Source organism: Egretta garzetta, unplaced genomic scaffold (assembly GCF_000687185.1).
Source record: "Egretta garzetta isolate BGI_Z169 unplaced genomic scaffold, ASM68718v1 scaffold374, whole genome shotgun sequence".
Taxonomy (NCBI): domain Eukaryota; kingdom Metazoa; phylum Chordata; class Aves; order Pelecaniformes; family Ardeidae; genus Egretta; species Egretta garzetta.
This window is the reverse complement of record NW_009259419.1, coordinates 523,023-540,868: the sequence shown is the minus strand read 5'-3', so window position 1 is coordinate 540,868 and position 17,846 is coordinate 523,023. Positions and strand designations below refer to the sequence as shown.

The following is a 17,846-nucleotide window of genomic DNA, read 5'->3' as shown; positions in this document are numbered from 1 at the left end:
AAAAGAAAAAAATACAAACATTTATATTATGAAAAAAACTTTTAGGAAGACATATTTGTGTACTGAAGATTGTTAGGAGACAATCTCTCTCTAGAGAGCTTCTGGCCATTGCCAATGAACACTGCAGTGAAACCTGGACAGCCGCAAGTGATGTAAACCTTGACTCACTGTGTTTTCAAAAGGAAAACAGGGCTATGGTGTACATTTTGCTGGGAAAAAACCCACCATGCAAGGATTTCTTTCTGTTCCCAGCTCAGGAGCTGCAGAGAGGTCATAGGCCTGTAAATGAGGGCAGTACTTCACCCGGATACTGCAGACCAGAAACTGGTTTCAATTGAGAAACCAGGACTTTATTTTGGGCCCTTTTCAAGCTAGTGCAATGACAATTTCACAGAACAGTAAACTTCACCCCAGACTTCAAGTGCAGTCAACACAGTACTTAGGAACAACATCAGTCAACATCCAGAGTAGCACCCCTTGCATTTTACCTTATGAAATAACGGAGGCACCATACAATCCTCTTTTTGAAAGCCGGCCCACAAGAGGCAATGGCTCTAGCTGACACCCAACAGACTGGAAATACCAGCTCAGTGTTCTACCTTATAAAATGCTGCTAATTTTACTCCAGCTTCTGTTTATTTAAAGTTATATTCTGCCATCTTACACATAACTCAATGCATATACAGATTCACATAAATCAGTGGGGCTACCTGCCTGCTGAGGCATTCCCAAATAACCATTGATTTCCTATCGCGAGTTAAGGCACCATGAAAAATTAGAAGGAAGTCGAATAAAACCTGAAAATATGTACAATTGATACCACAGCAAATGCTGATCTAAAGGCTGTCTACCACCAGAGACCAACTTTTTTTATTATAACGTGTTTTATAATGGCATACTATCCAATACAACTGCACCAGGTGGATTGATAACAAGCATTGTAAAATGTCACAGATTAATAAAGAGCGTAGTGGCTGCTAATTTACCTCCATCTTGTGAGTTCATGATATTCAGAGCAAACAGCATTGCATTGGAGAACGTGGTGGCCTCTTCTTTGCTTGCAAAATTCAAGCCATAGACCTGCCGTGCATCGCGCCATTGATGAAAGGTAGGTGTTGCTTGATTGTACTTCAGTCCTTTCACAATTGAGTAATTAATGACTACCTGTGATTTGAAAGAGAGGGTCGAAGATTAAAAATAGTTCTGTTTTCAGTGGGGAAAAAACCCCAACCCTTTAGTAAAGGATAATTAAATTGGTAGAGACAATTCATATAGCAGCTCCAACATGGCTGTACGGTAAGGCAGTGCACGTTTCGATTACAGAAGACCCACATCTGGGGGGTGAGATTTACAACACTTCCATTCAGCCTCAGAGACTTGCAAGCTAGTTTTGCAAAATCTATTACCTGCTCATGTTTTCTACAGCACCTCCGCAGGATACAGCTGTGTAGATACTGCAGACAGATGTCAGGAGTCAGGGCCAGCAGCTGTTGCCATCGTTTGGGGGACGATCATGCACAATTGTCAGAAAAAGAGCCAGACAGAGCTCTTGGCACTAACCCTGCCCTACAGCAGATAAATGTTTGACTCATTGCACCGGCTCTGCTTTTCTCCTCCTGCACACCTGATCACCACCAGCTTCTTATGTTGAGAGAGTTTTTTTTCTCTAGAATCAGATAGGCAATGACAAGACCAGACAACCAAATACTTCCTCTCCCAGCTCCTCCCTTGCTGTACGTGCTAAAATTTCCAGGTAAGGGATGACCGCAGCAGAAGGGTGTTTCTGTATGTTTTGATTTAATCTGCTAAATACAACGCTCTGTTTATCCTTGGGCAGGGCACGTGGGATGCCCAGCCACGCAGCACACCTGGGATCCAACCAGAAACTTCCAATGCTAAAAGCATAAGCTGCTGTAGCCGAAGGTGGAGAGGCAGGAGTGTCTGCTGCACCACTGATAAGCCAGAAGGACCCATGGCAGAGACCGCAGCCCTGAGATACCCATCTGGGGACTGACAAGGGCACTCTGGTGTGACGCAAATTTAAGAAACAAAATGCCAACAGAAGGGATCATAATTATTCTCATAACAGGCACAGTGCAGTTGAAAACAGAGAAGGAGTAGGAAATGGAGGCTCCCTCTTCATCAGCCCACACAGGCTGGGGGCAGAAGGAAACCAGGGGCAGAGAAACTTAAAATTATGAGCAGGTAAAGTCTGCAGTTCATTATTCAAATAGAGAAACCTGGTTTTCAATATTCAAGAGTGTCTTGAATGGAGTTATTTTGGCTGGAGTTTTATCAACAGCCAGGACAATCCCACAATTTCTGGTCCTTGCTGAAAGCCAATCAATGGAAATCCTCCACCAAATGAGTCTGTATGGCTCATCTGTAAATTATGCAGGCTGGACACTGGTACATAGGTGTGGGAAGAGGGACCTGGGTGCACGCTGTCCGGGCGCTCACTCTTAGCGTGAGTCTTACTATTCCAGACTTGGAAAGATGGGAGCAACAGCTGAAGACAAGGGAACAGAGAGCCAGTAACGAATAAATGCTGTAGACAGTATTTATTGCTACAGGTGGATCCCACACACCAGAAAACCTACCAATACACCTTTTTTGCAGTCTGATTGACCAGTACTTTGGAAAGTTTTCTGTTAACGCTATTATTGCATCTAAAAAACTCCAACATATTTAATTAGATTATCAATATTTTTGCCAGAATACTGACAATCCTTTGCAATTATAAAAACAGACATTTAAACCTAATTTCAAAGATGAATTACTCCTAGATCTGAGTTTTGACTTTTCAGTGGATTGCCAATTTAAATTGGCAGAAAAACATGAGATGAGCACCTGATACATAAGGATAAAATTGTTTTTCACACATTCCTATTTTTGAAGGATGACATTGTCTCATTGGTATAGACAGTTAATAGATGTCTGATAACTATACTATATGTGGGAACCACACTGCCAGCATGCTGCGAGACAACCAGAATGACGTGGAAATGATGTCGCTCTGGTCACAGCAAAGCCATGAACTCACTCTATAGCTGACAGGTTAGATAGCCCTTTTCTCTTGAAAAATGGTGACATCACCCCCATTCCACCACTGAGCATTGGGAGAGCCTGTACCGATGTTGCTCACACTCAAGGAGTCTCTGGAGCATCAGGTAGACTCACGCCTGGATTACTAAGTCAATCATTTTAACACTTCAATTTTTAAGTTTTCTAACCACTTCTGAGTAGCTTAACCAAGGGAAGGTACAGCCAGTATCTTCAATGAAATGTTTAGAAAGACTGTGAGCTTCTACCACGCTTTGCAAAGTGAGTGTTTCTCACCTACTAAAAGAATTTTCTGTTTCAAAGGACAGCACTATTGAAGTCCAAAGAGCACCAGAGGGTGTCGTGCAGTTGTATAACAAAAAGACAGAAATTGGAAAAACCTATGCCAAAACAGAAGTTTAACAGAAGTCAGGTAAACTGTTCAAAATTTGCTTTCCCACAACATTGACACAAGGAACTCAGAGAATCCTTCTGTCCAAGGGATTGACCCCTTCAGTCAAATAAAGGCAGAACTTGAATATTGACCTTCAGTAATCATCAGGATGCCTACACATGTAATACCTTGTCTTCAAACTCAAAACAGAGTTTAGAACAGGGAAATGAAACATAAAATAGCCAGAGTTTAATTTTCTCTCCTTTGGCTAATGTTTCTAGAAAAAAGAAAAAAGAGGGGTTCTCCTGCTGGTGTTAAGAATGAGTGCACAAAGGTATCTTGTACAGATGGTGCGGAGACTATGCAAGGCACATGATGATAAGTGCTTCAGAGCAGTAACTAAAATAAAGGTCTCCCTGTTTGGACCACAGTGGGTTTTTTACAGGTGTTTCTAAGGGATCTTTACTCTAAAGCTTCATATGCCAGTAAGATAGCATCTTCCATGCTGAGCAGACCAACAGTTCATCTTCTCATCTTCAGCTGTAGTCTATAATAGGTGAATTGGAGAAACTTAATTGGAAATCTTGCAGAAAGAAGTAATGAATTTGTCCATAACAAGCAGTTCTTCCTACAACTCTTCACCCAGAGTTCATCTTAAAAGCTGAAACATGCTATTCTAGGTGCACGGTTTTTTCTTTTCCAACCCCTTTTATTATTTTCTACCCTGAAACAAAGCAGTCTTGTTACTGATATAAATGCCTGTGTTGTTTTGAATGCTGTAAACTCTGGATTTCAATGATCTCGTACGGCAAGGAGTTTCACTGCTCAATTGTGCATAGTATTAACATGTTGAAACCTTTCAATGTTCCTATCATTATAATGTTAAAAAACAATTTGCTTCACTTCTACCTGGTCCTCTCCTCACCCTTTCGTCTCAGTTTCAGGTGTAGGCTCTCTGGGGCAGGCAGGGTATTTGGGGATCTATGAAAAAAGCTCGAAACCAAGAAGCCCTTCTCTTTGACTGCAGTCTGTAGGCTGCTGAGCTATAAATTGGCAGTGGCGATGATGGTGGTGGTTGACAGGACTCACAGGAATGGGGCTAGAAGGGATCGAGGGGGCCTCAGGACCACATCTGAGGTGTAACCACAACCAAGATCACACGAAGAGTTCCCACACAAGTCTTACCGCCCATGCTCTTGCTTATCAAACCAGAAAAGACGTTTGCTTGTTTCTCCAGAGCATGAAACGCTTCAGCAGTTTGTTATCAGTTTGAGGTCTGCTGCGCTGCCTGCGCTCACGCTCCTCGCATGGGAAGCCGTCATATGATTGCTAAAACAGGGAGGATGTAGCGTAGCAGCTAAAAAACTGCTACAGTTGAGGCCAGATTCATTATTTCTGTAAGCAGGCCCAAACCTGACCAACTCCTAATGTTACAGGAGTGATTAATTGGTTCTTTATTTTTCAAAAAATGTGGTTTCGTTTATAACTCAAGAATGCTGTCCCCATTTCAGTTTTGGCTTCGGCTCAAATGTAAAACGTCCCACCTTCCCCAAGGCCCCGTTTTTGCATTCACTTCTTAGCCACATCAATACACCAAACCCTCAGGGGATGTGAGTTACTTTTGACTTGCACCCTCCTCCCCGCCTATTTGTTCAGCACATGCCTTTCGGTGATGAGATCATGCCGAGCTGAAGTCACTTGATGCAAAAATCATCATTTTAAACCCTCAGTTGATCAGGACTCTGAACTGGGAAGCTACTGCTTGTCAGCTAAGCCATGAAGGTGGACAACCTGCATGTTTTTAGCTTTGCAAACTTCTTGCATGGTGACTGAAGCTAACACAGTTCACCTTTACAACAGCCTAGGTTACAACGACAGCTGGCAAGTCACAACACAGGGGTAAACTGTTTGCTTGCGACTGTTGGGCTACGAGAAAATGAAGGCTGCAAGGAAACATCAAAGCTCATGACGTCAAGCAATTGTAATGCTGTTCTGGCCTTAGCTTCGAACCAGTTCTGGCCTCTGTGGCTACTTTAAAGCTTCAGAAGTCTAGTTCTGGTTTTCTGAAGACTACTCTTCATGCCAGCATGAGTCTATGCAAACGTGCACGTCTGTGCTGAGCAGAAAGGGGAATTCATGCACTGCTGGTCTATAACTTGGCGCTGCTGCTGTGGCACGCGATAAGCACGTCACCCAAACACAGAAGGACAAGGAAAGGTTGGGTGACCGCTTCCGGGTGGTGAGAATGATGCTCAAGCTCTGCCACTCTAAAACCCCATATTTCTCTGAGGTGAACTTTTTAGACAGCGTCAGCTAGAGAAGACGATAAACACAGATAAGGTAAGCAGAGTGAGAGGACAGTATCATAAAATGTAATACATGCACCAAAAAAGGGCTAGAAAACAGAAAGGCAGCTAGACAAAGACAACAAAAGGAACCTACAGAAGAAGATATGTGAAGAAAAAAAAGAGGATGAAAATTATAGAGAGAGATTATTAGAGGTGTCATACAAAACAACAAAAATTAAAAGGGAAACATTAAAGGCAGGCAAGGGTGAAGTCATGGAGATTACTCTAGGCTGCACCTTGCCAAACAGTATGTAATAAAACTTAAAATTGTTCCTCCGTGGTATTGTTGTACTGCGTATTTTAAACTAGTTTCTCAACTCTTGGAATCTGTGTAGCTTCATTAGCTTCATTATATGCCATATCACATATTAGCTGAAGATTGGTCCTTTTCAGAAAAATATGACTTTCCTGGCAAAGCAACAGCTTTTACTGAAACCTCACTTTCAGTGTGATTTAGCACAACCTGAGAGTAAGCATGAAACAGCTTGTACAGAGAATTATTTTAACTGAAATTCATTTTTGTTCTCATTAAATGCAAATACTTAGCAAGCCTAGCAAGCTTGTGATTCCATGTGAGACTCATATAAAATATATTAAATTCTGAATCTTGAGACTTTCAGAATGTTCCTTTTAATACGACTATGCTACACTATCTTAAATTTACTTTATTCATAACACTGGATTTTTGTAACCATATTCAAGGTGAATACTTTCTTTTAGACAGTTTTAAGTGACCCAGGTAACCCGTACTTTTTTGTTTGTTTGAGGGAGGGTTTTTAGTCTTTATAGAAAAATATATTATTCTATCTGTTTCCTTCTGAACTGAGATGTTTTTTAGATGGCATGCAGCCTAAGTAGGATCATTTGCGAGCAAATAGAATGTTACACTTAATGCAAAACATGGTTAAAGTACAGATCAAGATTTGACTTTTTAATATATCCTGCTCTTTAAATTGTATACTCTGATTAAGACAGACCCCTGGTACATAGTGTCCCTTACATATATATGCAGACTTTATGACTTTTGCTTGTTTAACACCAGCTATTCAGACCCATCTTAGATTCTAGGCATGTGAAGGTAAGTTACATTCACCTGCTGGTTATGTCAAATAAACAGCTAGCATGGCCTGTTACAGAGCAGTATTGGCTTTCACAGCTGACCAAGAAGCCACTGTATTTAATTTATTTTTGAAAATATTTTCTATTTTTGAAATGGAACTGCATTAATATATTGCTTTTGCTCTACCAAGAAGGATAAAAGCAGCAGCAAAAGATAAGGCAGATGTTTCAAAATTGCACGGCAAGGAGCTGAAAACCGATGTGCTAAAACCCCCACCTATATCTATTCTGCTTTTCCTTTTTCAAAATGATGGCTGCGTATATGGACAGTACTGAAAAGTTATTAACACTTCTAGTAAGCAACCTGACTAGCTTTTCCAGTTGGCTCAAGCATCGTTACGGCTGACAGCTGAGCGACATCATCGGCATTTCCATGAGCAGACTGGTCAACCTAACACTTGTGGCAGCTGAGAGGCGGTGGTGCCCCAGCTCCCGCTCTCCAGCTTGACTTGGCTAGGCTAGGCTTGGCTTGGCTTGGCTTGCCCTGCCCCTGCCTGTCTTGTGCTGGTGGCGGTGCTCATCACACCTTCCCAGTAGGCAACACCTCTCTCTGAACCAACAGAAAATCAATCACCAGCTTAATTCTGACTCTTCTGCCAGGTTGAGGGCTTGAGGTGAGCATGGGAGGTGGGCAGGCTGGGCTGCCGCCACCATACTGGCCTCATGCCAACACACAGAGGGAGTCCCCAACTCTGAAATGTCTGCTCCAAAATGCTAACGGCATGACAGTATAGCACCACCACTCCCCCCCAAGTATATTTTTGTAATTTAGGGTCTAAATGTGCCATTTGGTTATGGATAGCACGCACCGCCCAGCACACCCGTGAGCCAGGCTGCCGCAACCTGGTGGCCGAGGACGGTCTGATCCCAGTTCTGATTATCTAAATCCCATATAACTCCTTTAATACCCAAGGAGGTCCTGCGGATGACTTAGGCTGCTGTAAATCAGATCACAGTGTGCAGCTAGGATTTCAAAATGCATTATGAGGAACTAATTACTTATCACAGCGACGTAACAGTTGCGCTTTGCGAGGTGGCAGTGCAGAGCGACGGACTGATTTTTCTTTTTTATACATAGTACTAAAAATGAGCAAAAACTAAGTTAGGGGGAGCCGAGAGCAAAACCTGCAGAATGAAATAAGACGCGTTTCACAAGCAAAAATGGAGGGGGGGGAAAACAGCATTAAAATCTCCCTGGCATTCACCAAAAGTTCTGTTTGCAAATAAGCAGTAATAACTTATGATACATTCTGTGCACAAAAAATCATACAAAATCTGAATGACTGGAGTAAACCGACCCGTAGGCACCTCGCAGGGAGCAGGAAACGTTGCTAGACTGCATTAAGTATAGAACCGATGGTATCAAACAAGATCAAAGGTTCATTTACAGGAAACTCGATACAGTTACTCACTTGTTGATCTTGCAGTTTAACTCCAACTACCCTGAAGGTGTTAGTGGCCGTGTTGTGGTATATGTTGATTCTGCTGAATCCCTGCTGTCCAGGTTTGATTGGCACCCATTTCTTACTGGTATCGTCATAGACCATAACTGAAGCCCGGGCTTGGCAAATACTCTGTTCACTGGAGAGCAAAAACAACAAAATCAGGGAAAAAAAACAGTGAATTTGCTGCATGCTACCAAAAACATCTAAAGGAAAAGAAACCAACAGAAATTATCAGAACTACTTACAATGTATGTTTTATAAGAGATCTGCTAATCCTTTGAATGCAATCTGCCTGTTAAATTAAAGCTGGCATTTATGTGTTCATAGACTTAAAAAGACTCCAGTATGCTGCTGGTTTAGAACTGATAATCTATTTTATATAAAAATATTAGGCCCTGAGGAATAACTTGTATCACACAAACGTTATAAAAACTGTCCAATAGTATGAATGCTCCATTTATTTTATGTACCTATTGGCAAGTGAAGCCTTTCACATTTGCATGAAAACTTACCAATCTTTTACCTCTTAGTGACAAAATAAACGTGACATCCACAGCTGAGTTACACATTTAAAACTGGAAGCAAGCAGACCTTGAACCAAAAGCCACGTTAGGTAAACTGAAGAAATCAATTACATTAATCCAGCTGACGCCTAATACCCAGACCTGCTGACGCACTTAGAATTCCCAGAACACACGGTGCAAAACACAGAGGAACTCTTTTTTTCCTTCATCCGAGTAGCAAAGAAGGTGGGGAAGGGGAATCCACACATGTCTGCATTCCAGTGTTAAAGTACATAGCCATTATCTTGTATAGCATTAAGAACTATTTTTTTTTCGGTAGATTCACAGAAATTCATCAGTTCTTTACTTCTTGCTAGCATATTTGTGACGAATATACATATACCAGATTTGTGCTAAAACAACACCCTTCGTGTGCAAGAAATGCCACTGGCAAATACTGCTGAGGTGACATGTCAGTGCGGGTCAGGACTGCAGTTCCCACTCTCCTGAATTCCCAGCCACTTTTCCTATATCAGAGGAAATAAGAGTTCCTTATACGAAAAAAAACCCACCCCCAAATCCTCCAAATTTTGGAGATTTGAGATCTTCAAATGAAAGAGGGATTTTCAACAAGAAAGTAGTGCATCTTAGGCCTAAGGAAAGCTGTTAGCATTTCTGTCCTGCAAAAATCTTAAGTTCGTGACAGCCCTATTAACTTTAGACCTATGTGTATTGATATATACCTCCCTTCCTCAGCCCAAGCCGCATTAAATAATTTTCAGCAGTGCAATATCAAGTGGTAATCTGCTTTGCACACGAATCCCTTTTCTTCCCCCTCTTGCATACACATCTGTGTTTTTGTTTTGCCTCAGTAATGCCTCACTTGCAGGCAAATACATGAGAAGCTCCTGGGTGGTGCTAAGCCATATCGCTGCACTGCCACCGTGCCAAATTACGCCACTTGGAAATTATACCAACTGCTGCAAACCCAAACCCACCCGACCCCATCGCTCTCATCTTTTTAATGAAAGGGAGCACGTTACTGTAAGTATTAAGAGGATCTGGGTAGATTACAGCAGCAATTTTCAATCTCTTCTGATTTGTGGGTCTCGAAAAGATTTCCAAGGCAGATGCATCCCCCCCTTGTACACTAAAGCCTACTGACTCTGGCTTGTTTTATCATCACTTCGCATAGCCTTCAGGCAGCCCACAGACCTCCTCCAGGCTGTGGGTAAGAGCCTGAAAACTCTTCACAACATTTACAGAAGGAGCAACAACGCTGGCAGACATCTCCGTAAAGAACAAGGTAAGAAAACTCAGAATAAATTGGATTTTTATTACGTAGCATGGAAACAGCTAGATTCTGTTACAGGAGCAATATATTCAGATCAAAAAGACTAAACATTAGCTTATTTATATTCTTCAGAATTGATAAAAATCAAGCTTTTCCACCAGTTGCTGTTGCTTTGTTATGCGAGATACCTGGAGAACAGCTGTGCCTTTGCTGATGTACTTAGCCAGCAAATACCTCTCCATCCCTTTTCTTAAGGTAAGCTAATGCCTCATGGCAGCTTCTCCATATCTGACACTAGCAGCTGAGGGATTTGAGCTCACTCCAGCTTGTCTAATCCTCAACTGGTCCAAGAGCTGCAGATTGGCAGCAGCGGTGGCATCGCCTGCATCCTCCAGACCTGCCCCGGGATGCACACTCTGCTTCGGCTTCACAGACAGGAAGGGTGGGAGAGAAATGCACCAGCAAAAAGGCTGCTGCACTGGGTTAGCTTTGCCATGTGGAAGTGGAATGGCTAAAAATAATCTCTGGTGCAGTCCTGTGGCTGGATGGTGCCCACCTGCGAGTGCTACCAGGTGTCTCGTGCCACCTCCACCTCCAGAGGTGGGGGGAGCATCAGCTGTCTGGGGCCACAGCAAGGCCCTGCCCAGAGAACCAGCGGACTCCCAGAAAACATGGTCCCCATGAGAGTCCCACTCAGCCAGTGTGACACCAAGTCCTTCTCCTCAGGCCTTGCTAGTCGCTACAAGCCTCACTGTACCAAAGTAAGCAAGAGCACACCACTGGTTCCATCAGAGCAAGTCTGGGACCCAGTGTTGTCTCCGCTTCAGATGAATTTTGGAATGCACGATTGCTGTGGGGTCCTTAATTAGTCAAAATTAATTAAATTATCCTTTACTTATAACAAAGAGAACACACCTAACCATACAGATACGAGGGCCTTACCATGGCATTGTTTGTAATGCCATAACCATATTCTGGTGGATACAGCAACTTTGCCTTCAGACTTTGCTGCCATTGAAAACTGCAGCATAGAGCCCTTCTACAAGCTCATGATTGAAATACAGATCTAGACCCCAGGAGCAATATTTAATGCATGACAACCAATTGCTACTGTAACATAAAGCAACACATCAAGCTCAGTCCCTGCTCTCCCTGCAGTCAATGGAAGTTTTTCATCATTCATTTAAATGGAAACAGGATTAAGGCTGTTATCTGGCCTCCAGTGAAATAACAGAAAGGAACATAAAGCAAGTACAGCACAAAGGGAATCCTTTCCTGCCAAGCACTTCATCAACCTTTCAAAACCTAAAATGCCCCCAGGGACCCATTGCTAGCTTGCTGTCTCACCCTAAATGAAGGTGTAACTCTTTATGCCTGAAGACTCCTTACTGGTCCTACCCACAAAAAGCACAACTCTCCCACTGCCACTTCAACAGGCTTCCCTGAAAACAGTCCAGAAAACGTTCCTCTTAGAAAGGTCAGTGAGAACCTCTCTATTACCCTCTGCGGAGTCCATTACTTTAAACGTAAATCAAGCAACATTGCTTTCATGAAGCTCCAGCATATTTCTCTGCTATTTTTAGGGCTATACATCACTGATGCTTATTTCAACAACACATAACAGGTAATAAATACAGGGTTTAGTCACACTACTGTATGGTCACATTCCTTCCCCATGAGAAGACTCTGGCAGATATCAGTATTTATACATAAAGTCGTGAGTGTAGCTTCTAGAACTTGCCTTATCTTCCTAAGAATACACAAGTTACTGAAAAATGGGTATGTGTTGGAGAAGACTCATCAAGTTTCAGCTGCCTTTCCAAATATTACTAATTCCCCTATTGACTGTTTACATTACACTAATACGCAAGTCATCAGACTCATCCACCTGGGCTTCCACCACAGGCACTTACTTGCAAAAAAGATAAAAACTGCATCATGGAGGGGTCTTAATTACAACATTGTTCAGTTCACATTTGTGCATAACATCTATTCCACTGCGCTGCAGTATGCTCTAGGGCAGATTTGAGACATCTTATATATATGTGAAGGGGAAGGGGTTCTTCCTAGGGATCCCTTTACACCCAAATCCTAATATCCACCCCTATCTATTCTGAACGCATTTTCTCCTCAGTGCTTTACATCTGTGGGATGGCAAACCTCTGCACCAGGACCACTTGTTTGCCTGAAGTTAAAGCAAATCTGCTTAACTTCCTATCTGATAGCAGCAGACTGCACTGGGAAATCCTTCATTCACAGCTGGCACCCAAACCCCAGCATTCATCATTGAGATTTATAGAATATTGTTTCGATATTACAAAACTATAAATTAAAATATATACGTTTGCAGGTGATGATGTTTGCTTCATTTTGTGTAACCCATTTTGACCCAGTGTCTTCCATCTCTTTGCTTAGGATCCATCTTCACAAATTAGCAGATTAGCTAGTTTGGAGTTAACCCTTCTTGAAAGGGTCAACGTTGACCCTTCTCCCCAGCCCCGGTGAGAGCGGGCAGCCAAGCACAGCCCCCAGGCTGCGTGGCACGCTTGGGCTGGCCCCACAGCTTTGCTGTTTCCTCCGTGCTTTGCTAGCTCTGGTGTCAGCAGCACTTCCAGCCCCAAATGAGTCACGTCAAGCTTACAGGTACCAGTTAAGGTACAGAGACTACTGCATTCGGGGAGAGCAGTTGTGGGGAGCAATGAGGCTGCACTTTGAGACCGTGCTGCAATGAAGGTGGCTCCATCCAGAAATGTCTCTCCTCTTCCATCTGCGCAGAACTTTGAAAAATCCAGTCCTTTCTTCCTGGCTTTTAGTAAATTTATGATTCCCAAGGTCTCATAGCCAAAAAAGAGCCATAAAGGAGTATGGAAAAGACAACACAGGGAGTCTTAGGGAAAACACCTGTATTTTTTGTGAATTATCACATGAGACTTAATGGGGCTGCTCAACATTACCTGGCTGACTGCAAGTAATTAAATAGGAGGAGGAAGCACAGGGGGAAATGAAATGACAGAAATGACTGTGGAGGTTGGGAGCGGTGGAGCCACGGATCAGGGAAAAGTCCTCCTGCTTCACTCTGCCTAGCCCAGTGGGATATCCAAATATATAAGCAAAAAGCTCAGGACAGAACGACAGAAGACCTGGAATAGAGATTAAGCAGAAAAAAAAGGAGTAACCCATAATGTTTGGAGGCAAGTCTTTGGCAGAGAGGCTCTGAAGGGTCTCCGAGGCTTTTCTCTCCTGGCCCAGATGAGAGGCTGTTGCACTGCTCCTTCATTGACCTGTTTTCTCTACTTACAAGGTATCTTCTTACGAATAAAACTTTTGCAGAGCATGGTACTGAGTCTCTCAGCCCACATAGTGACCCCGGGCAGAACCTGCCATGGCACAGGGTCATCTCAGCCCCCCCCAGAGGGCAATGGGAGAGGTTTAAAATAGTTTCTCCTAGAGCCACAGCAATGCCATACAGCTTTTGGAGGGTCACAGAATCATGCTCACAAAAGGTGTAACAAATGACAGCAACTAACCAACTTCAGGGTTAAACACCTAATTCTGTGGGCTCTGCTCCAGAATGCCAGCTGGTCCAGGAGACTTCCACCATCCTTTCCATTTACAGACACAACTGCTTCCTTGGGGCAGAAATTTGCTTAGCACAAACTGTGAAAGCTCCCCTGATAGAAATCAAGCTACCTTGTTGCAAGCTGCTCATTATTCTCTCACCTTCAAACAAGCTGTCTTCTGGTATTCTTAGGAAATGCAAACAACTACTTTCACAAACATTTACCTTATTTTTAATTTCTGTTTTCCATGCATTTCCTTCCCACGCACTATAAGTGCTTAATAATTAAAAATTATTTTGGACTGACCTAACCATCCTTGTTGGTGTCAGAAATTGTTAATACTACTTTGCCCAAGGTCTGTCCTACCTGGGAACAAACCCTCAGCACACAGACCCAGACTGGCTGAGATAACCCACGAGCCATTTAACACATCTCGCTCTACTTGTCCACTGAGTCTGCCTACAGAAAGTCACAGTTGTGTGGTTAAACCTGACGTGCAAGAAGTAGATGCTGATGCTGATTTAAGAAACCGACAGAATTCTCTCAATGTCAGCTTAAACAGCTAACGTAAATACAAAATCCTGTATATGCAGACGTGTGGTCTGTGTGGTACGTATCTGTGTTAACCTCAAAATTAGTAATCTACAACTTGTGTTCCTGCAGCACTTAAAGTGTACTGCAACCTCTAATGGACTAATTTGATAAAAATTTTAATTGTTTCCACTACCACAAATATAAAAATGACTGGGATTCAGGGAAAGTATTTCAGTAGTAATCTTTATAGAAACAGGTGGAAATTTCTCGCAGACAACTGGGTTTACAGAACAAAAAAACCTGGGAGATCCTCTGAACACAAGTCAGCCAGGTCATCTGGGCTCATAGAGACTGTATCAGAGATCTGAGCTCATTGCAGATAAAATTGCTGTAGTGCAGTGCCTCTCCAGCCTTCCCACCAGAGATTCACCACCAGCTTTGCTCATGGCCCCATTTCTCCTTGGGAGCCTCATTTCTCCAACACAACAGCAGTCATGCTTATGACTCCTTTTGAGACCTCCTTTTTCAAAGTCTACTTCCCTCTGCAACCAGACTCACAGGACAGCCAGTGTCACCATTGCTCATCCTACCTCTGTCCCAGAGCACTGAAGAACTTACTTCCTCAGCAACGCAGCAAAACTTCATGGTGAAAAAACACTTGGTCACACTAAAGGACAGTCAAAATCCATAGGGACTTTACATCCAGATAGGAGCTTTTAATCCTCAGTGACATGCAGATGCCTGAATGTCTTCTAGCAGACATTTAGAAAAACAGCAGTCACAGCTTCATGTGGAAAACGAAGGTGCCACGACAGACTATCTCCATTTGCTTTTCTGAGTTCCATTTCTGTGGTCAGAAATCCTCAATTTTCACTCACTCCTGGTTGCCTGCCTGTGCAGAGAGACCTCCACCACAGTGCTGCCCTTGCCCCAGCCAGCCTGAAGTGAAACCCAGGTCCCAGGGGAGCTGCTATTTTTTGATCTCCTGCTTAGCTTGCATGTACACATGGAAGATCTGCCTCTGGTGCTGGGCTTTGGCTGCCTTGCCAGCAGAAGATGAGCCTTTTGCACTGAGCATCTGCTGCAGGTGCCTAGCCATCACCTTTCTCCACTGTTAAACTCCAGCATCTAAATAGTTTAATATTAAATAATTACAAGAAAATAGTACAAATACAAAACCTCATTCGTAAGCAGCTCTCAAGAAGACTGATGCTGTTAAATAAAGTCATGACATACCTGCAAGATAAATACGTATTTTACAGAGCAGGAAATGGAAACACTGGGACCTACAGCATTAACAACAGTAAGATGAACACCAGTTCACCTGCACAAGGAAGAGTATTTAGAAGTTACTCTTCTTTCTGCTAGCAATGAGACATTAATTTTGAATCCTCCCTTATTATGTTGGCATACCCAGTGGGAATTGCCATGTCCAGGACCTGTTGCAGACATCCATTCCAGACACCTGAGCTGGAAACCAAAAAAGAGACAGTTTATGAGACACACAGATCTCACACTAAGCCAGGACTCTGGGAGATGAGTTGCTAAATTTGGGAATACGCATCCAATCCTGGCATGACCAGAGAAACTTGCATAACCTTCTGTCACCCCTCAGTGCTCCTGAGCGTGGGAGAAGTGAGCAGAAATACAAAAAATAAATAAAGTATGCAAAACGATAATGCAGTGGAAGAGATGTTCCACCGGGGCCTGACTTTCAGTCCAGAGCAGCTCAGACCTCAGCACCACCAGCAAAAGTCCACGGAGAGCCCTGACCTCTCGGTGTCCACCGCAGGACTTAAATAGCACATCCGCCAATCTGTGGAGATTGAGGGCCAGCGGGGTGGCCGCAGATTGATGCCCTTGTAAGGTGGCACATCTGCTTAGTTTATGTTGCTGAGATTTTGAAACTATGTGGTGGTGTTAATTTTAACCCATCACTTTTCTGGTAGGTTTTGCAAACTGAAGCGTAAGAATCTAAATCATGCTACGGGGAACTCCAGTCACCAGTATCTCAACTCAACATCTTTTAAAAAAGTGCTTTAAGAGAACTGCTTTGCAAAAGGCACTTCACAGAGGAAGTGTACTGATTTAGAGAAGTGCCATCACTGCCGGGCAGCCAGACTCCCAGAGCTGTGCCGTGCCCCAGGATGCTTTCCCTTCAGCCTCCACCTGCTCCAACAAGGTCAGGTCACCGCTCTCTCCTAATGGAGAAACTCCATTGCTCTGCTAATGCTTTAATTCACATGTTTGTTTCTGCAATGAAGCCTGGTTCACTTTCAGATTTTGCATACCACCTTGAAGATATACTTTGGGGCTTCCCAAAAATAAATATCAAGGAAATGTTTAGAAGTTCCTAAAAATAAATCAAGTAAATGGCCTGGGGAAACACTATGAACCCAACTGGTCAAAACCAGTAAAAAAGCAACTTGACTAGATCAGGTTGCTATTAATATAAACTATTTCCCTTCACCCTTAAATTACAGAAATAAAAACAAGAAGTAACTAAGCTTGTAAAATACACATTATGCAAAACTCCAAACGGAACTGTCAAGTGAAAATACATGACTGAGGGCTCTCACTCAGGGGCCAGCCATATCCATATTTCAGGAGAACAATACCTTAAACAAAGGCTTTGAAAGATCATAATCATAACTAATAGTCAGGAGAGGCAGATGCTTAAGTGAATACAGGAAATCAACACAAAGGTCTTTCATTAAAGCTGGCGCTGCTTTGCCTCGGTTTCCCTTCGATCCCAGAAGAAATGCAAATAAACCTGCGACAATTCCCCTGGAGCCGACGGAGGCAGACCAGGAATGAAGGAGGCTCGCTCCGTCAAGTCAGCCTTTCCCTTGCTGCCAGGGGATGCATATTAATGTAGCATTGCCATAAAAGCTTAATTACCATTTTATACAATTATAAATTATCCTATGAGGCTATAACCAAAACGCAGACCTTCAGCGCTCATGACAATAAACGCCCTCCTTCTCGCCCAGTCATCTTAACCCTGGCCAACAAATTCCTCGCCATCCTGCACAGTCCCCAGATACTTACGTGCCTGCCATCGAGGGAGACCTGGTCAGGCAATCCCGCAGGAGTATACCCTCAAATCCGGCACGTGTGCTTAAACCCAAATAGGCTATTTCACCTGATCGCTGAGCAGAAGACAAATTTGGCAGGGAGACAAGCTAGGAGCCTCTTTGAAAGCTAAGAACCAAAACAGGAAAGGGAAGCGCTATCGAGAGAGCAGAAGGGCAGGAAGTAACACTTACTTGTACGGCAGGGGCGGGGAAGGGACTGTAAAGAAGAAATGTATTCTTTCTTTCAGCTGATTTACCTAACGAAAGCCCAAACAATAGAGATTAAGATTAGATGTGCCACCTTTGCTTCATTGGTGGCATGGATATTAAAAACATTGCGCTTATTTTCTCAAGGTACAAGTTCACTGTCCAAGAGAAAGAAAAAGCAAACAAACCTTAGACCCAGAAAACATTGCTATTATTCATTTATGGCATGGGCGTTTGCACGGTGCAGAACCAAGCCCAGGGGCCCCGGAGGTACCGAGGGCCCCCGTTCTGTCTTGCCACCAGCCTGGCGCTGCCTGCCGGCT

General features: G+C 43.2%; 1 protein-coding gene across 1 annotated transcript in view; it reads right to left on the bottom strand.

Annotated features, from left to right (window-relative positions):
- EVL (Enah/Vasp-like) overlaps positions 1 to 17,442 on the bottom strand; it is an 88,122-nt gene extending 70,680 nt beyond the window's left edge. Inside the window, exons 1-3 of the mRNA XM_035892429.1 lie at positions 17,291 to 17,442; positions 8,316 to 8,484; positions 987 to 1,164 (exon numbers count right to left, since the gene is read on the bottom strand). Of these exons, the coding sequence (XP_035748322.1) occupies positions 987 to 1,164; positions 8,316 to 8,484; positions 17,291 to 17,301 (358 nt within the window). The 5' untranslated portion in view covers positions 17,302 to 17,442. The remainder of the gene's footprint in view (positions 1 to 986; positions 1,165 to 8,315; positions 8,485 to 17,290) is intronic.
- Between the last annotated feature and the right edge of the window lie 404 nt (positions 17,443 to 17,846).